Genomic DNA, 17,659 nt, shown 5'->3' with positions numbered 1-17,659 from the left:
AAAGTATATAAGAGATAACCCCGTAGAGACCATTGAATATTTAACACGCAAGATCAAGCGAGATGTGGATGGAGTGGTCAACAAGTATAAGGTGTATCGTGCTAAAAAACATACTATCGAGCTTTTGAAAGGCGATATAAAAGAGCAGTACACAAGATTGTACGACTACTACCACACTATTATGAAGCACAATCCATCAAGCTCATGTATTCTGAAGGTTGATAGAAACTTAACACCGCTGGTACTACAGAGGATGAATTTTTGTTTAAAACCGTTGAATGATAGGTTCCGTGAAGAATGTAGGCCACTAATTGGATTAGATGGTTGTTTTCTCAAAGAAGGGGTAGCTTCTGTCCGCGGTTGGGAGGGATGTAAATGACAATATTTACCCGATAGCAATGGCATACGTAGAAATTGAGAGGTTTGACAATTGGGATTGATTTCTAAATTTGTTGTTGAGAGATTTGGGTGAACCTCGGATGAGGGCTTGGGCCTTTATAAGTGATCAACCAAAATGATTAGTTGAGGCTATTTGGAAGTATTCCCTGAACGCTGAGCATCGGTTCTGTCTACGCCATATGCATAATAACTTTAAGAGTAAGTACAAAGGTATGGAGTTAAAAAGGTTGTTTTGTTCAGCAGCTTCAACTTATAATGCAAACGAGCATAAATCTACGATGAAATAGATTTTAAAGGTTGATCCAAAGGTTAGTGAGTCAAAGTATGCGTTTGAGTGGTTGGCAGAAATTTCAGAACATCAATGGGCCAGGGCGTATTTTCCCACACAGACCAAATATGACGTTCTCGTGAATAACATTAGTGAGTCTTGGAATTACTACATAATGCCTGCCCGAGATCTTCCCATCATAGAGATGTTTGAGTGGATTCGAAGAAAGTGCATGACTATAATACAAGTGAAGAAAGAAGGGATGATTAAGTACAATGGGTAAATTTGTTCAAATATTGTGAAAAAAATTGAATTGCAACGGAAGGAAACCGAAATTGTTATCCTTGTTGGGCTAGAGAAGACAATTATGAGCTAATCCATTAACAGAACAACCATGTTGTACAACTTCAGACTAAAACATGCACGTTTGGGATGTTTCAGCTTGTAGGATATCTATGTTGTCATGCCATGACAGCTATTAGCATGCACAGACAATACCCCTTTCAGTATGTGGACATGTATTTCAGCCGGGAGTTATATGTGAAAGTGTACAGTTATATGATTAATCCGGTCCCCAGAATGCATAATTGGGAGGAGTCATCATTAGGGCTAGTTGATCATCCGATCATTAAGAAAATAACGGGGCGGCCAAAGAGATTGCAGAGGCCTGATGCGAACGTTGTCAAAGAAAAAGGTAAAACATCACGGCGAGGACTCACACACACCTGTGCAACATACCTTCAGCATGGCCACAACAAGCGGAGCTGCAAGAACCCTCCACATCCAAATTCACGATTCTAGCAGGTGCGCTCTATAATAAATTACTTTGATTATATAAAACATGGCTTAGGCAATTGCATACATTTTGAATTTTGGTGTAGTTGTTGTGCGAATGAAATGTGCAACACATTTGTTTTTTTTTTTATGCATTGAATGCGAAGACTTATAGTTTCTTTTGTGCAGAAATCAATGGTAGATTCAGGTGTAGCTAAAGAATCTCAAAGCTCCCAGATCCATCTAGACACACCACCAGCCAATCAGGTATGTCTCCAATAAATATCACTTAATTTCTCCCAAGTCTTTATATTTTTATTTTTCAATTTCGCTTGGTTTAGGGTTGCCCGGAAAAAAGACCTACATCAACTCGGAGATCAAATGCTACAACTTCCCCTTAGCTATGTTACACTTAAAGTTCATCGATTTTTAAGTTTTTTCCATGCACAACTAAAAACGCTACCTGGAAATGATGTGTGATAGGTTGGGATTAAGTTTGACATAACTATGGTTTACTTTTTGGGGTCTGTAACTATGCGGTATTTTGGTCCACTTTTTCATGTTGTCTATGATGACCATTGTCTACTTTTTGGGGTATGCCTGCACGTTGACTTTTATGGGTTATTATGCCATTCTTTTTATCTAATGTTGGATTCAACCAATGAATTTCTTATGCTCATCTTACTTTCAACTTGTTAGAATTTATTATGTATTGTTTGCTAATTTTATAGATTTCGATTTTATTAGAGGGATGAATGTCATTGTTGCTGCAAGTATTGTTTTCATTATTGTCATTCTTGTTTGTTGTTAATGCAAAAACATAAACATCAGCACCTAGCAGGTATACAAGCAACTTGTAGCGATTGGATATTATATTACTATGATAAGACTAATGCATTATTCCTGTCATCCTAATATTTAAAGAAATAGACCTTGGTAACCAAATTCAAGTAGACATGGATTAAAAATTAGTTATCAATCATCAAGGCAAGCAGATGATTGGCAATGCAATTTGGCTCACTGGCCGACAGAAACATCACCAATAAAAAAAAATTCATTGCAAATGACTAGACTAGGAAAATACGTAATTTCATTTCCAACATAGCCAAAATGTTCATAAAATCAACAAACCAAGGTATGGAAAACTATGATAACTCTACCATAACAAACAACATACAACTGCTAATACATCATATAACATACGACTACATGCCTTCCATTACTTCAAACAATTAATACGAAATAAAACGTACGGCCACATGTCCTAGGATAATATAACAACTTGATCATATCATCCACATTATGGTTCAACTTACTTAATCAATAAAACACATCCGATTATTACAATAGCAACCAGAATAGACATCCATTTTTTTCAAAGCGACGCAACTTGGTATTCGTTCATTCATATAGTTTGATCAACCGCGCAATGTCTTCAGCTTCAGGTACGTCCAAATCGGGGATATTCAGCCCCGAAACCACTTCATCTTCATCAAACTCATCGAATTTGTGTGAGCTTCCCCAATTCCTTAATGGTAGATTCAAAGGTTCCAACCAAAAAAAAAAAATCACATCGTCCGAGTTTACAGTTACATAACAATTTACCTTCAGTGTCTTTTGTGGACCCAACGACTTTTATAGAAGCAATATCTTCCGTATCGACAAACGGATTCTTATATCTCAAATCCAACTTCCCATTGGTGCTTCTATGCTTCACCTTCGATGAACTACTAGACATAGCTACTTTAATCGAAGTCTACGACAGTTATGAAAATCATTTAGCAAATTACAAGTAGGTCATTTACTACTTTTATCTAAGGCAACTACATTACTGCTTCGATAAAATTTTCTAAAAATGCAAATTAGAAAATTATCTTTAGCTTACATACCTTCATTTTTATATAATATTTTAATTGCAAATAAAAATTACTTCATAAAATAACTATTGCAATGTGTTTCCAAAATCCACAAAACCCTACATTTTCAAATTCAAATACAAATCAATAACACAAGAAGCAATTGGAACTCTAATACCGAATTGACTAATTTCAAGCAAATTTAACATGAATATCACACAAAATTCACCAATGCATTCCCGCATAAAAATTCTCAAATCGATTTTCTCAACTCGACGCAATCACAAAACTTCAATCACAAACAAAAACTTAGGTTTAACTAGTACTTGAAGTTTGAATTTAAGAACAAAAAGTTTCCTCTTACTTTGTATTGTCCGTCATTGCCGATTTTGGAGGAGTCGCCCGTCGTCGCTGGTCAGTCGAGGTGAAATGCAACCTCAATCTCGATCTCAACCTCAGATATTTTAAGAGTACAAGGCGAGGGCATATAAGTTGTTTCATAAAACATATTCCTAAATATATCAACTTATACTTGCATATAGAACACGTGATTTCTAATTGCCGTTAGTTAACAAAAATTGGGTGTTTTGCGCTAAAATTATAAAAAAACACAGATGTGTTGGGTGCTATTAAAAACATAGGGGGTTTCGCGCTTTTAAAATAAAACACAGAGGTGGATAATGGACTTTACCCTAATAATAATAATGTTATACGAGATAATAAATTAAGTAATAGTAATTAATAAAATAATCAACAACGGGGTGGATTAATGCAAACTGAAAATAAAACCGATATAAGGATATCGTCTGTCTGAATATAAATTATGTCTCGATAGTGCCTCTAGTGATGATGTTTTGTCCCCAATGGTAAACCAATTTTCGTTTTGGTCATTAGGGGCGTCTCAATAAGTTGGAGCTCTGACGAACAAGACTAAGATGAAATCAAATTTTTCCGGAAGACTAGAAAGGCTTGTCAGAATATGGCCGAAAAACTTTTGAAAATGAGAAGAAGATATGAAAGGAGATCAGAGAATGTAACCGATACAAGGATATTATCTGCCTGAATATAAATTATGTCTCAATAGTGCCTCTAGTGATGATGTTTTGTCTCCAATGGTAAAACAATTTTCATTTTCGTCTTTAGTGGCATCTCAATAAGTTGAAGCTCCGACGAACAAGACGAAGATAAAATCAAATTTTTTTGGAAGACTAGAAAGGCTAGTCAGAATATGGCCGAAAAAGTTTTGTAAGGGAGGAGAAGATATGAAAGGTGATCATATTGACTGATCTGACGACAATGAAGGATGGAGGTTTTATATAGGCATTTCCACTTGATCAAAATGATAGAAAATTAATTTACGATCATAATTACAACCTTAACTACCAATATAATTGGTTCCATAATTTACGTAATTCTAAACCTTCAATTTGAGATGATCGTAATTTACATTAATTTCAAATATTTTGTTTAAGATGATCGTAATTTATACTAATTTCAAACATTTTGTTTGAGATTATAATAGATATATTCATCATATATGATTTCATTCAAATAATCGACTTAGGCCATACACTCATATTTAACGTTCAAAACTTATGCCATCGAAAATTCTATTCAAAATATATATTTTATTCAAATTAATTCAATTAATTTAGTTCATGGTGGTCTTGTAGCATTTCTACTCGTTTTTATTCATGATTATCTAAAATTTGCGTTTAATTTTTCAAAATTAAATTTCGGGTGTGTTGGTTTGGAGGTTTGAATTTTGGATTGAGATTTGAATAGTAAAAATATTTAATGTAAATAGTTGTATGGTGTGATATAAATAGGAGTTGATGTGATATAAATAGGAGTTGATGTGATATTTTGAATATAAATTTGATTTTTAGTATAATATAAAAAATAAAAAATAATTGTTTAATTTGATAATTTTGGTAAAAAAGAAAATGAATAGTAAAGTTTGAAAAAAATAAGTGAGATGCATTTTTCCTAGTCCCTTCGTTCCAAGTGGGAATCAAAGAGGAATTCACTCGAAGCAGCGTGATCGTGCTTGTGCTTGTGCTAGCTAGTCCAATCCAACTCCAACAGGAGCCCGAATTCTCTTCCTCGTGCGCGCGCGAATCGCTTGTTACTGTTACTGGAGGTAATGAATTAATGGCTCTTCATCCCAATATAGATGAATTGCTTATCTGTTTTGATTGTAATATGTGCGAGTAGCATGCTGGATTCTCTTGGATGTGGTTGAATCCTATCCTCGGTTATGCACATACGTTGTTCGATGTTTTGCCTCAATCAGAGTGTACACTCAATCTTGAGGTTCTCAGCGTCTATTCTTGATTATTTACTACTACTACTATTATTATTATTTTTTTTTTCTTGTCATATTTTCGCTAAATTTTGAAAGGCATCTTGCTAAGATGATGATGCGGATGCAGCTTAATTGACGTTAGGGTGTAATTTTGATTCAATGTGATGAGGAAGTAGGTGGGTAGTTTGAACCCTTATTTGTCTGGTGTTATAGATCACTAATAAGTCTGCAAATCATCTAATTAAGACTGATACCAGGATCACGTAGGTATTTTCCAAATATAAATATATATATATATATATATTGTAACACCTCGCCTCATACTCAAAAGTGTGTGCATTCATAGAGAATAATTTGAGTTTGCCTAATAAGTGATTGAGAAATTGAGAATAGATTTAGTGAAGATACCATCAAGTTGATCACAGATTGTCAGCTATAAGACCTTGCACGAGTCAACAAGATAATTGAATACCGGACCTTCAAGAGACATATCATAAATGCCAGGACCCCCTCTAGGATTAGAGCATGAATAAAACCCTCTATGGGAGTAAAACAAAACTCTTCATAGGGTCAACAAATTTGGTAGATGACAACATCGGTGGGGATTGGAATGATGATGCCAGCGTGGGTGAGGGTACGCTAGAGTGGCAATGGTGGTGAAAGGGAGACAACAATAAGATCGGTGTTGAGCAGAGAAGACGATGGCAACAGGATCTTAAATGGAGGCAGATGAACCAACAATGTTCTGGCATATATGGAATAAAACGAATTACATGGGTGTTCCCATAAAGAATTTAGAGCTGATATCAAACTGAATTCTCTAATTTATCCATAGGAAATCGTACATATTTATAGTGAGATATTAACCATCTGTATAAGTCTAGACTACTGCAGATCTCCTGAGTAAGACAAGTACTATAACTACAAGATTATTAAATATATATATATATATTGTAACATGTTGGACTGTGTTATTCGGTGCAGGAATTGGGGGAAGAATGACGGTAAGCATAGAAGGAGAGAAGGTGATACTGGTGCCATACATGAAAGAGCATGTGGCCAAGTACCATGTATGGATGCAAGACCCTGCCATTCTAGAAGCCACTGCCTCCGAGCCTCTCACGCTCGATCAAGAGTATGAGATGCAAATATCGTGGGTTCAAGATCCCCTCAGTGAGATTGTTTTCTTACTCTTTAAAACCATACAGTTGTTTGATTACATGCTTGAATATTGAATTTTGTGCGTGTTAGTTTGTCATATACATAATTTTCCTTAGTGTGTTTTTTTTTTTGGTTAAATTTATTCCCTATGGAGAGAATAATTTATGAAATTGTTTCTCTTTTTACAGAGCACACTTTTATAATTCTGGACAAAGAATTAGTTATTGGAGACTTTATTCATGGAGAATCCCACAATGAAGGTCATTGTTCTGCAACATACTCTTTGAATTTAATTTTCATTTGGCCCTTGATAGACAGAGTGATGGCCTTTCTGCTTGTAGTTATGAATTGGGTCCTTTTGCTTCATGTGAATCAATCTTCACGCTAAAAGTTTTCATCAGTTTTTTTCATTACTTTTGCATTCTCTATTTTGTATGGAAAATGGTAACTGGCCTTTTCTCTGTTTCTGCCTTCGACATGGCTGTTCTCAGATAATAGTGAAGGCCTGATGCTTAGTGCAAGTTTCGGATTCCTGAAAAGTTTACTTAGTTCGAAAAAAGGGCTTGTTCATGGTGTGGTTGTGAAACTCTCCATTAGAATTGGAATAATCAAATTTTATAAATTGTTGAAAACTATATGAGTTAATATTCTTGTTGGGTGTAATACAAAATGCTTTTGTGCATTTAAATTCATTACGTTACATCATACTTATTTTTCTGTGTATTTTTCAGCCATGGTTGGTGATGTAAATATATTTATGAATGATCCGGAGGATCCTGAATTGGCAGAAGTAGAAATTATGATTGCTGAACATAAGAGGTATCTGCTTTTGGTCATCTATCGAAATGTGATTTTTGGACTTATAAGCCATCTCAGATTGTTCCTTTCTTTTTATTTTTTATTTTTGCATGTTTCTTTGTATTCTAATTGATTATACAAAAATATCTTTATATTCAAGTTACTATATTGGAGTGGGCATTTCCACACACCCCTTTACCATTAGTTCTGCAAGGGTAAATTGCTACTTGCTGAAGAAAAGAAAAAGGGCACCAGTAGGAGTGGGATTTTTTGCAATAAAATACTAAGTAGACATCAATATTTATGCATACTGAAGTACTTCCTTTGTTACAGAAGATCAGACAATTGCATATATGATGAATAAGAAATTGGCTGCAAGTGAAAATAACTTTACTGTAGTTTCCATTTTTATTTTCGGTTGTACTTGTTTGGAATGCTACTTCCTTTTGTATATTCGAACTTATAAATCCTATGGATTCATTATTTTGTTTTGTTTAATTTTTAAATTATCTAATTATATGTATTGTTATAAAATCACTTTTCATTTTGTAAAGTCAACTTCATGTTTTTGGCATATTTACTAATCCAGCATCTTAGTTGAGTCTGATTAGCATTTCTTTTGACAGTCGTGGAAAAGGACTAGCAAAAGAGTCTGTTACGCTCATGATGGCATTTGCTGTTCAGAAGTTTGGCATCCACATCTTCCAAGCCAAAGTAGGAGAATCAAATGAAGCTTCTCTTAGTCTATTTCATAAATTGGTAACCCTTTCCCCCCCACCCCACCCCCCCCCCCCCCCCCCCCTCTGGTGTTGAACATTCATTCATTTAATGTCTATTTCCAATCCTCCAACACACTCATACCTGCATTTACGTTCATACTTAAATTCAGTAATGTTTTTATAATGATGGTCAGATTTTATTCTTTCTTTCAGGGATTCAAGGAGATCTCTCATAGCAAGATATTTAAAGAGGTGAGCATATTTTCATCTCTAGCTTCCTAATACACTAAGTGGTTCTTTCATATCTTTCTGCTAGATTCTTCCAAAAGTCAATCATAAGATTTTCTTGGTTAATCATTTTATACTAGTCGATCAAAGTGCAGGTGTCTACTTTTGAAAATTTCGTGATGCCCATCTGAGGAATGTAATGGTCAATTGATCTCATGAGGGAGAGGTCGATTCATAGGAGTAAATTATGTATTCCCAAGGCTACAATGACAAATTTTATACAAAAAAGTTGGGGGAAAGCTAATTTTCTTGTCATATGATAAAATGTAAGGAAATCAAGCTGCCCCAGGGGTGGACTATTAAAAATAATAACCTTGTAATGATGGCGCACTTTTTTTTTTTTTCCTTTCTTTTTTCAAGATATACATATATATAAATATATATTAGTGGTGACTTTTATGAAATGAATATAGTGGTAACTTTTTATGGTAGTTTGTGTTCACCAGTCTAAGTTGATGTTAGAAGTTTGATGTAGGCTTCATAACCTGGTCAATTTGATTTTAATAATGTCATTTTGGTTTTCTGCAGATTACACTGGAATTGCCAGTAACAGAGGCCAAGAGTAAAGAACTGCATCAATTAATTGGATATGCTGTTATGCATTCGTGACAATTATTCTTGAGGCTTGTTTAAATATGTATAGACAAAACAATATTCACTTTATGAATATTCGGCTTGACAACAAACTAATCTTGTGTTAGCTAAATACCTGGTCTCATTCCAATGCTAATTTTCTTTGTATTATTTCATCTTTGAGTAGAACAAGTGCAGGAGCTATAAACTTCACGTGGCAACTATTCTGTTACACATTTTTAGAAAATTATTTCTTCGGGACCTTTGAAGCAAGTGAGAATTTTTATGTTTTAGTAGTGGGATACTGGAAATTGCTGATATGCTGAAGTTAAGGGGATGGTTGAAACTTGTCGCCACTCAAAAGGTCAAATTTCAGTATTACAACAACTTATACGGCTGCATTATCATCAGGTAATTTAAGTATTCTGGTACAATCTAAAGTCAGTCAATTCGTATGCTCTCAAGTCCAGTAAAAAAGCACTGTAACATATTATTGTGATTTTCTCTAAGCTGAATAGAAATCTATTTTCCCCACTGATTGAAGGTTCGAAGGAAAGGTTGCATGCATCTGAGGAACGTTTCCAGAAACCGAACTTCCTGCTTGCCATACATGATTGACAACACTACCATTTTTCAGTGGCCCCACAGTAGCATATATTGTCATCACATTGTTTGCATATTCTGCTGATATATTCGAAACAAGAAAACTAAGTTTCTCTGGCAGCATTGAAGGGTCGTAGCTCTTTATGGATGTTGGATAAACGATCATTCTTCCGTCGGCATTATGGAAAGCAACCAAAGCTTGTGATCCGATCATGCCAGGCCTTGTGGGGTTGATCCCCCATGCAATCCATCCCGTTGGAACTTGTTTTGCCCTGTAAGCTATCGAAACCTTTTCATGGGATGGAACGTAATTCCAGTAAAGTTGAGCACCTAAATGTCGAAGATCCACACAGGATTTAAACACTCTTTTGTGTAAGAAAGTGGTGTGGGAGCATTTTAGAGCAGAGGAAATGGCAAAAACTGAAGCAAGAAGACTAACAAGGAATTTGAGCACAGAAACTGCAGCCATGAGGTACCCCTCTTTCTCTCTTTGTCTATATATATATATGTGTGTGTGTGTGTGTGTGTATAATTTTATTTGTTAGATAGCTATAGCCCTATGACAGTGCTAGAACTACTACTAATTGAATTATGTTTGGAATATCTATGAATTTTTCTGCAAATTGGGATTTATATTCCTGAAATGTTGGGTTAGGAAGCAATAAGATGAGGAGAAGATAAGTAATATAAGTGATGAATAGTTTTGAATTAGGTATGCAGCAGTTTAATAGTTGATTCAGAGCTGATAAAATTATTTTCACATGTTTACTTTGGTGGACAAAGTCCTTTATTAGTAACCTCAATGATGGCATAATTAATTAGCTAGTAATATGTGGGATAAGATCGAATAATTTTCAAAAATAATTCATGAAATCATTATTTCATCCTTGAAATACTCTGGGTTAAGGGGGAATTAGGTTTTGGCATGTAACTACTTGTATTTGACCTTTAGTTTAGCATTGTAAGAAATATGTGCATTGGTATTTAATCCCATTTTGTTGTAATGGTGTATAATGTATATGATATGGTTAAGCCGGGAATTAGGTTTTGGCATGTAACTACTTGTATTTGGCCTTTATTTCTAGATATAAGGTTGTTTTTGGTTTGTATGTCATTTGTGTTTTGTTTTTGCATAGTGATGTGGTGTGCTGTTTTGTGAGGGAACAGTGTATTTTTCTTAGGGAACATGGGACTACTTAGTAACGAAATAGAGAAAAATTGCTATAAGAAGAAAAGCCTAAATGTTTATCAACTTTAGTCAATCTCTTGTATAATTCTTCCTTTGATATGAACATCATATGGGGCCTGTTTGGTTGTATTATGGATATTTCTGTGTTTTTGTTTGAGAAATTTTTGAATAAGCAGTGACCATTGGATGATGTTTTGGATGTGATATTCTTTTAGGAGAAACTATATTTTAGTCAGAAACTTGGTAATCCATGGCTTTTATGTATTAGTCCGAGGCCCCAACGCTTAAACCTTCTACCTTTGCATTAGAGTTGGCAATTGGTCGATTCGTGTCGGGTTGAATACTTTAAACGGGATAAATTATTCAACCCTAACCTGACCTGTTTATTATCGTGTCGGGTCTGTATTGATTCGATTATTATCGTGTCGGGTTCGTGTTAGCTTGTGTTGACCCGTATATATAGTTAAGTCGAAATCCTTGAAAATTAAATTATTTTTTCGTGTTATGTTAGTTTTTATTAGTTTGAACATAATGTAATGTGTACAATAAATTATGTTGAATTATTTAAAATTGAGCTTAGTATAAATTAATATATAAGTAAATTATTAAATTATAATTATTTTATATAATATAATAGATATATTAATCACTATTAATATATTATAATCGGATTGTCACGTCCGATTCTAGTTGAGAGCCTCAATCCTAATCCGACCCGTTTATTTTCGTGTCGGATTCATGGTAATCCGTATACATAATCGGGTTGAAATATTTGACCCAAACTCAATTATTTCGTGTCGGGTTGTCATGTAGGGTAAGTTTTTGCCAGCTCTACTTTGCATTCCATCCCAAGTTCTCGCGACCTCCGGCCCTTTGAATTGCATTTGGAGGCCTTGCAACCTGCCAAACAAAAAATTTGGGGCACGCAAAGGTCATAATGCAGCCCTCTCTAGACTTTCCGGAAGAGAGCCCCGCAAGAGCAATCATGGTCTCTTGAAAAAATTGGTCGGTCATCGACAACTAGTCGGTCTCTGCCTCTAACAATGATTTTCCAACAAGGGGTACAACATGCCCATTGGCTGCTAATATTAGGCCACATTTTTCACTCCGAAAGAGAGCATAAATTGCTTAACATGAATAGGAGCTCGCAATGGAGTCAGGACTAGCCCATAACGACTGTTGACACCGGCTAACGATTCAAAATGAATTGAGGTCGAGGTAGCAACAAGAGCAAAACTTTTTCGAGAACATTCGAAGCAACACTATAGGTGTGCAACTGAGTCTCCAAACCAGATACGGAAGACGAGCCAAAGATAATTGCTTTGGGAGAGGACTATTTGTCCTAAGTGAGCCTGGATGTTGTTGCAATTGATCACTATTTAGGCGATTTTACAGTCAGTATGATTGAATTCTTATCGAAGAAGATCTTGGCCCCTTGTGGGCATCCACGATGTCAGTAGGGCGAAGTTGGGGTGAAAGAGGTCAGTCTTGCGATGTTAGCCGACAATAAGGTCAGTACAACACAACCTCCCTAAACGTGTTTCCATTTTTAATGACGCTGTAAGAGGCTGAGCCCGGTCCGAAGGTAACCTAACAATTTGAAATTCAAAGTGTGCACTAAGGCTGACTTACAGCTTGGATCCCAAGTGTCTCGTGATGACGAGCAATGTAAGAACAGATCGAGTTACACTAGTTATAAAAATATTGGATCTTCCTGAAGAATCCAATCCATTCGATTAGAGGCATTCATTACCATCGTCTTAAAACGCCTCGGATCAAAGAAGCCCTACATGAACTAAAAATTGGTCCAGCCGTTAAAGGGAACCCGATTGCTTCAGAAACCGGTTCAACCGCTAAGGACAAAGCTTGAGGCAACGAGCGAAGCCCGGCCACCCTTAAAAGCATTATATAAATTAAATATAATACAAAGAGAAAAAATCACTTCACAATTTCACATACTTGTAAATAGCAGCAATGTATTTGGTATATACACATAGGGTAGTTTTCTCGATGCCTTTAAACTATATACTTTCATTTACTAATTAATCAATGAAAGCAACTATATGTAAGTAAGAAATGACCTGAAAATACAGGAGTGAATTCATAACTATAAAATAATGAATTCAAATATCTATAATATTAAATTAAATATCTATTATTTTCTTTGTTCACTCTTCAAACACTGTTCACCTTTAGAAACTATATGCACCATCGTATCTATCTACCTTTAAAAACTTTACACACGATTTTGTCTATTCATCTTTAAAACAATGACGGTAATTAGGATGTTGATTAGATCAACAATCTAATTGCAAAGCAAATAACATATAGTATATATATAATCACATAATGTTGTGTTGTATAAAAGTATGTATTGTCTAATTTATATATTGTATTGTATTATATAAATATGTTTATTGTGCTTAATATCAATAATACATTGTATTTCCTCCGTCGCTTAACAATATATCAACTTGTCTTTTGCATCATTTTACTTAACATTAAAAATGTCCTTATATTTGTATAATATATTATACAAATATTATTGCATTTGTTTTATAGAATACTAATAAAGATATTTTATTTTTTATATTTTAGTTTGTACTACATATAATTATAATATTAATATTTAAAGTTCAATATCAAAAAAATAAATGGATACATAGTTTACGTATTGTATATTATATTATCATGTATTGTCAGAATATATATAGTATATTGTATTATTCACGTGTGGTCATTTATATATTGTCTGTTATATACATATCCTAATTGAGTCAAATCAGCATAAAAATAGTAACAATTATACTTATATTATAAAATTTTAGGTTGTGTTTTAGATTTAAAAAATTCTTAATGAAAAATAATAAATTATTGATGTTAAATAAATAAATAAAAATAATAATTACGGAATGTTATATCTTTTAGTAGTTATTGTTTTTATTTAATATTATTTTTTAAATAGTAGATTATGTATTGCAAGAAGAAGGAAAAAATATATATATTAATACAACCTTAATAATTAGCATAAGCATCAAGCCTGCATTTATAATTATAGCATAACCTTAATAGTTAGCATAAGCATGCCTTTATAGTTTAAGGATGTTTTCATTGTAAGGTACGAGAAATCACAAAAGTAGTATAGAGAATAATATTTTGTATACTTTTGTTAATTTTTATTATTGTATTGTATTTTTTAATAAATACTACCTCCGTGCGATTCATATTTATTTTTTGCGTGTTGATATTTGAATATTAATTATTATATCAAAACGTAGTACAAATTAAAAAAAAAAATTGCAAAAATACTTCTATTAGTGTCTTATAATACTATTATAATGACATTTGTATAAAATATTATACAAATATAAAAATATTTTTAATGTTAAGTACAATAACGCAAAAGGTAACTGAGATCCTTAAAGCCGGACGGAGGGAGTAATAGGAATAGTATACATTGATGAACAGACTTTGTAAATATATATAACTGCTCGATCAATATGGCCAAGAATTCGAACACATTGCAAAATCATATGTAGGAGTCCTTTTATTTCGATGAAACTACAAAAATTCGACTAGCTAAAAGAATAACAAACAAATCTAAGTACACTATACTACTAAGCATTCGAGGTGTTTCTTTCACCACCCGAATCGGGGAACTCTCTACGCACCCTTATTCACCTTAACTAAGCACACAATTTTTTTTTGTGGCTTTATTACAACTTGACATACTATGTATTGCATACATATACATATATATATATATATATATATGAAAGCTAGGCATGTATTTATTTTAATTAGGCAGCAGGCTCACCACAAGATTGGAAAAAGAGTTGGCCGCTAAGTTTAGGTTGCACATTTTTGCATTCGGATAGAGCCTCGGATCCGTTGACTCCTTGGTAGGTGAAGTTGATGTCACTCAACTCGACATTCTCGCACGGTATTCCTTTACTACATTTAAGTTGCACGGCCAATTGGCTTGCTGATGTTCCCCGGATGTTTTTGAAGCTAATGTCACTCAGCTTCACGGTAGACGGGTTCTAAAATCACAAAAAATAAATAAAAATAAAGAAATCTCGTCTTGTCAGTGAAATCATAGATATGCATAAGTAGAGAATAATAAAAAGTTAAAAGAGTACATAATGCAATATTTTATGATAGAGAAAAAAATAATATTTGATGTAATAAGTTACTGTAAATAGCCAAAACTTTGAAAAACGACCGTGTAAAGGTAATAGAAATTGAAGGACAAAATCGGGAGGTTACCTTTGATGTGCAATGGTTGTAAGGACAATACTCTTGATCGATCAAGATAGGTGTGCTCACGTTGTTTATGTTAATGTCCTCGAAATGCAAGGTTCGAGCGACACCGGGCTTAGGATTCCCGGGCCATGTCTTGACTCTGACCCCGTTCATTGTGCTTGTGATGGTGCAATTTCTTACCGTTATGCCAACAACGGGTTCTTCGTTCTGGTACCTACCTAGGCTTCCAATCGAAATGCCGTGTCCGGGTGGCCCGCAAGTGACCTTCTCGATGTTCACTTGTTGGCTCCCGTCACCGATGGAGACACAATCGTCCCCGGTCTTTATATCCGCCATAGAGATGTTCACCCCGCTAGAACGGCCTATGTGAATACCGTCGGTGTTCAAACTATGGTCCGGCGCTGAGATCTTTGTGCCGACGAGGGTTAGGTTTAGGCAACCCAAAATGTTCATGTGGAATTGCTTGCTATCAATGGATTGTACGTCTTGGAGTAGAGTATTTGTGAGCTTGTTCAAACTCAGATTCTAAATCAAAATAAAAAAAAAATTAAAAAATATATGTATAGTATAATCGGCAACAAACTTATGAACTCTTTGCTTCAAGGTCATATTCTAATTCGAAACGAGTGATATAGAAAAAGAAAAAAAATTATTTATCATGATTATGATTAGAGCGGTGAAATAAAGGAACTGCTCACAAGATTAAACTTTTATGAATTGGTAAAAACTCATTCGCTAGACTAAATAAGCTAATTTGATCTTAGTTCGTTTTGTTCACAAACATTCAACAATGTTGGCTAGAATACTAAATTAATATTTTTATATTTGATAAATATATATATATGTATAGTTTTTTAAAACAAATTTACTGATAAATAAAAAGTATTATTTATAATTGAATTTAAACTTAAATAAAATAAAAATCATAAAAAGTTTGGCTCAATTTAACTTGTTAGTAGCTGTAAATATGATCCTCTAGTGATGAATAATTTATAAGAAGAAACTTACGATAGGAATAGATCCACACTTTCCGGTCTTTGCGCAATCGTTTTGTTTCCATGCAAGCTCCCCTTTGCCATCGAAGGATCCTCCGATCATAGTTAATGCATTTATGGTTTGAAATTGGAACCACGAATTCTGTGATTTAAACAATTGGGGATCCTCCGGGGCCACTAATTGGGCACCCGTCGCTTGAATAGTGACGGGAGCTTGACACGGCCCCTGGATCTTTGTCGGCCCAACCATATAATTTCCTTTCGGGATAATGACTTTGCTCGGCGACGTGCTCTTGCAAGCTTCTTGCCACGCATTTGATATCGCCTTAGAATGAACAATATTATAGTATATGATTAACCATTTACTCCTTAAATGTATGAACAAATGTTATGCCACATTTTAATAAAAATATATAATAATTGTACTTTTTTTTTTTTAATTTTTTATAGTAAAAAAATATAAAAAATAGTACTTTTTCCGCCTCAAAATTATAGTTTAGGTTGTATTCGGCACGAGAGGATAAAAAGTAATGGTAAAAGACTTTTTTGCCCTTGTGAGTGTATTAGTGTAAAAAGTAGTAGCTTGTGTAATAATAATGAAAAAGGAAGGATAGTTTTATAGTGATATGATTATTTATAAAAATGAGACTATTGTTTTGGGAGTGCCAAAAATGGTAAACAATACTATTATACTTAGGATGGAGAGAGTATAATTTTTACTAAAAATATAAAAATATTTTTTATGACCATGTGAAAAGGACAATAAATTTAAATTTTGGATGATATATATATATTTAAATAAAATCGATGAATAGTATAAATTTATTTAGAAACATATATGTAAACAAATAGAATTTTTAGTAATCTTTACCACACTGTCGTCGGACTTGCCATCGGCCTTGGCCCCGAACTTCATGATGTCGTAGTCCGTCGCATGGTTTGGCGCCACCATGGCCATGAATATTATCAATAGCATAACTTCCATTTTTTTCTTTTTTTCTTTTTTTTTTATATAACTTTTTTTTTTTTTTTTAATTTAGACAAAAAATTATTCTTGTGTCTTATTGTTATTATTATTCTGTATGAATGTGTAAATGTTGGCGTTTGGGTGTGTGTTTATATAGGAAGAATGAAGGGTTAAGATGCCCTGAAAATTCTATGAATTTGTGGAGCAACGGTGTTTGTGTTTTTTCACACTAATTATGGAGTCACATAATATTTTTTTTTTCTTTTTATTTTCAACTATTTATAGTAATAAGTTGTTACTAATCTACTGACTTCAGTTAATTTTAGACTTTTCTAAATTCAATTATAACAAAATATTTATATTCAAATTATTATTTAAATTAAAATTTAAAAATAAAATGAAATCGACTAAGTCATCCTATTATTGGGAGAAAATGTAGTTTTTTTTAGTTTAATTTATTTGCTTTACTAATTTATAGAAATATTAATGATGATA

The 17,659-nt window shown here is 33.7% G+C and overlaps 3 protein-coding genes across 5 annotated transcripts; 1 reads left to right on the top strand and 2 right to left on the bottom strand.

The window, feature by feature from the left end:
* The first annotated feature begins 5,284 nt into the window (after nt 1-5,284).
* LOC127265844 (uncharacterized) lies at nt 5,285-11,042 on the top strand. 3 transcript variants are annotated; one of them, XM_051295858.1, is made up of 9 exons: nt 5,285-5,440; nt 6,590-6,778; nt 6,955-7,026; nt 7,498-7,585; nt 8,191-8,323; nt 8,497-8,535; nt 9,100-9,555; nt 9,689-10,021; nt 10,101-11,041. In XM_051295858.1, the coding sequence occupies exons 2-7, from the start codon at nt 6,604-6,606 to the stop codon at nt 9,178-9,180; spliced, it is 588 nt and encodes a 195-aa protein (XP_051151815.1). In that variant the 5' UTR covers nt 5,285-5,440; nt 6,590-6,603; the 3' UTR covers nt 9,181-9,555; nt 9,689-10,021; nt 10,101-11,041. The 3 variants fall into 3 exon arrangements, with proteins under 3 accessions (XP_051151815.1, XP_051151814.1, XP_051151816.1); XM_051295857.1 differs by having other exon boundaries at nt 9,689-11,042; XM_051295859.1 differs by lacking the exons at nt 9,100-9,555; nt 9,689-10,021; nt 10,101-11,041 and adding an exon at nt 8,667-8,813.
* LOC127265885 (cytochrome b561 and DOMON domain-containing protein At5g47530-like) lies at nt 9,650-10,216 on the bottom strand. Its single transcript, XM_051295901.1, has one exon. It carries the CDS (start codon nt 10,214-10,216, stop codon nt 9,650-9,652), a length of 567 nt encoding a protein of 188 aa, XP_051151858.1.
* A 3,403-nt stretch (nt 11,043-14,445) lies between the features above and the next one.
* Nucleotides 14,446-17,182, bottom strand: LOC127265884 (exopolygalacturonase-like). The gene is made up of 4 exons (XM_051295900.1): nt 17,069-17,182; nt 16,211-16,522; nt 15,206-15,727; nt 14,446-14,979 (listed from the first exon to the last, which is right to left on the bottom strand). Exons 1-4 carry the CDS (start codon nt 17,180-17,182, stop codon nt 14,737-14,739), a joined length of 1,191 nt encoding a protein of 396 aa, XP_051151857.1. The 3' UTR covers nt 14,446-14,736.
* Nucleotides 17,183-17,659: the final 477 nt, after the last annotated feature.

This window comes from Andrographis paniculata, unplaced genomic scaffold (assembly GCF_009805555.1).
Source record: "Andrographis paniculata isolate CXL003 unplaced genomic scaffold, ASM980555v1 Contig74END, whole genome shotgun sequence".
NCBI classification, from domain to species: Eukaryota; Viridiplantae; Streptophyta; class Magnoliopsida; order Lamiales; family Acanthaceae; genus Andrographis; species Andrographis paniculata.
This window is presented reverse-complemented; position numbering and strand designations above follow the sequence as displayed.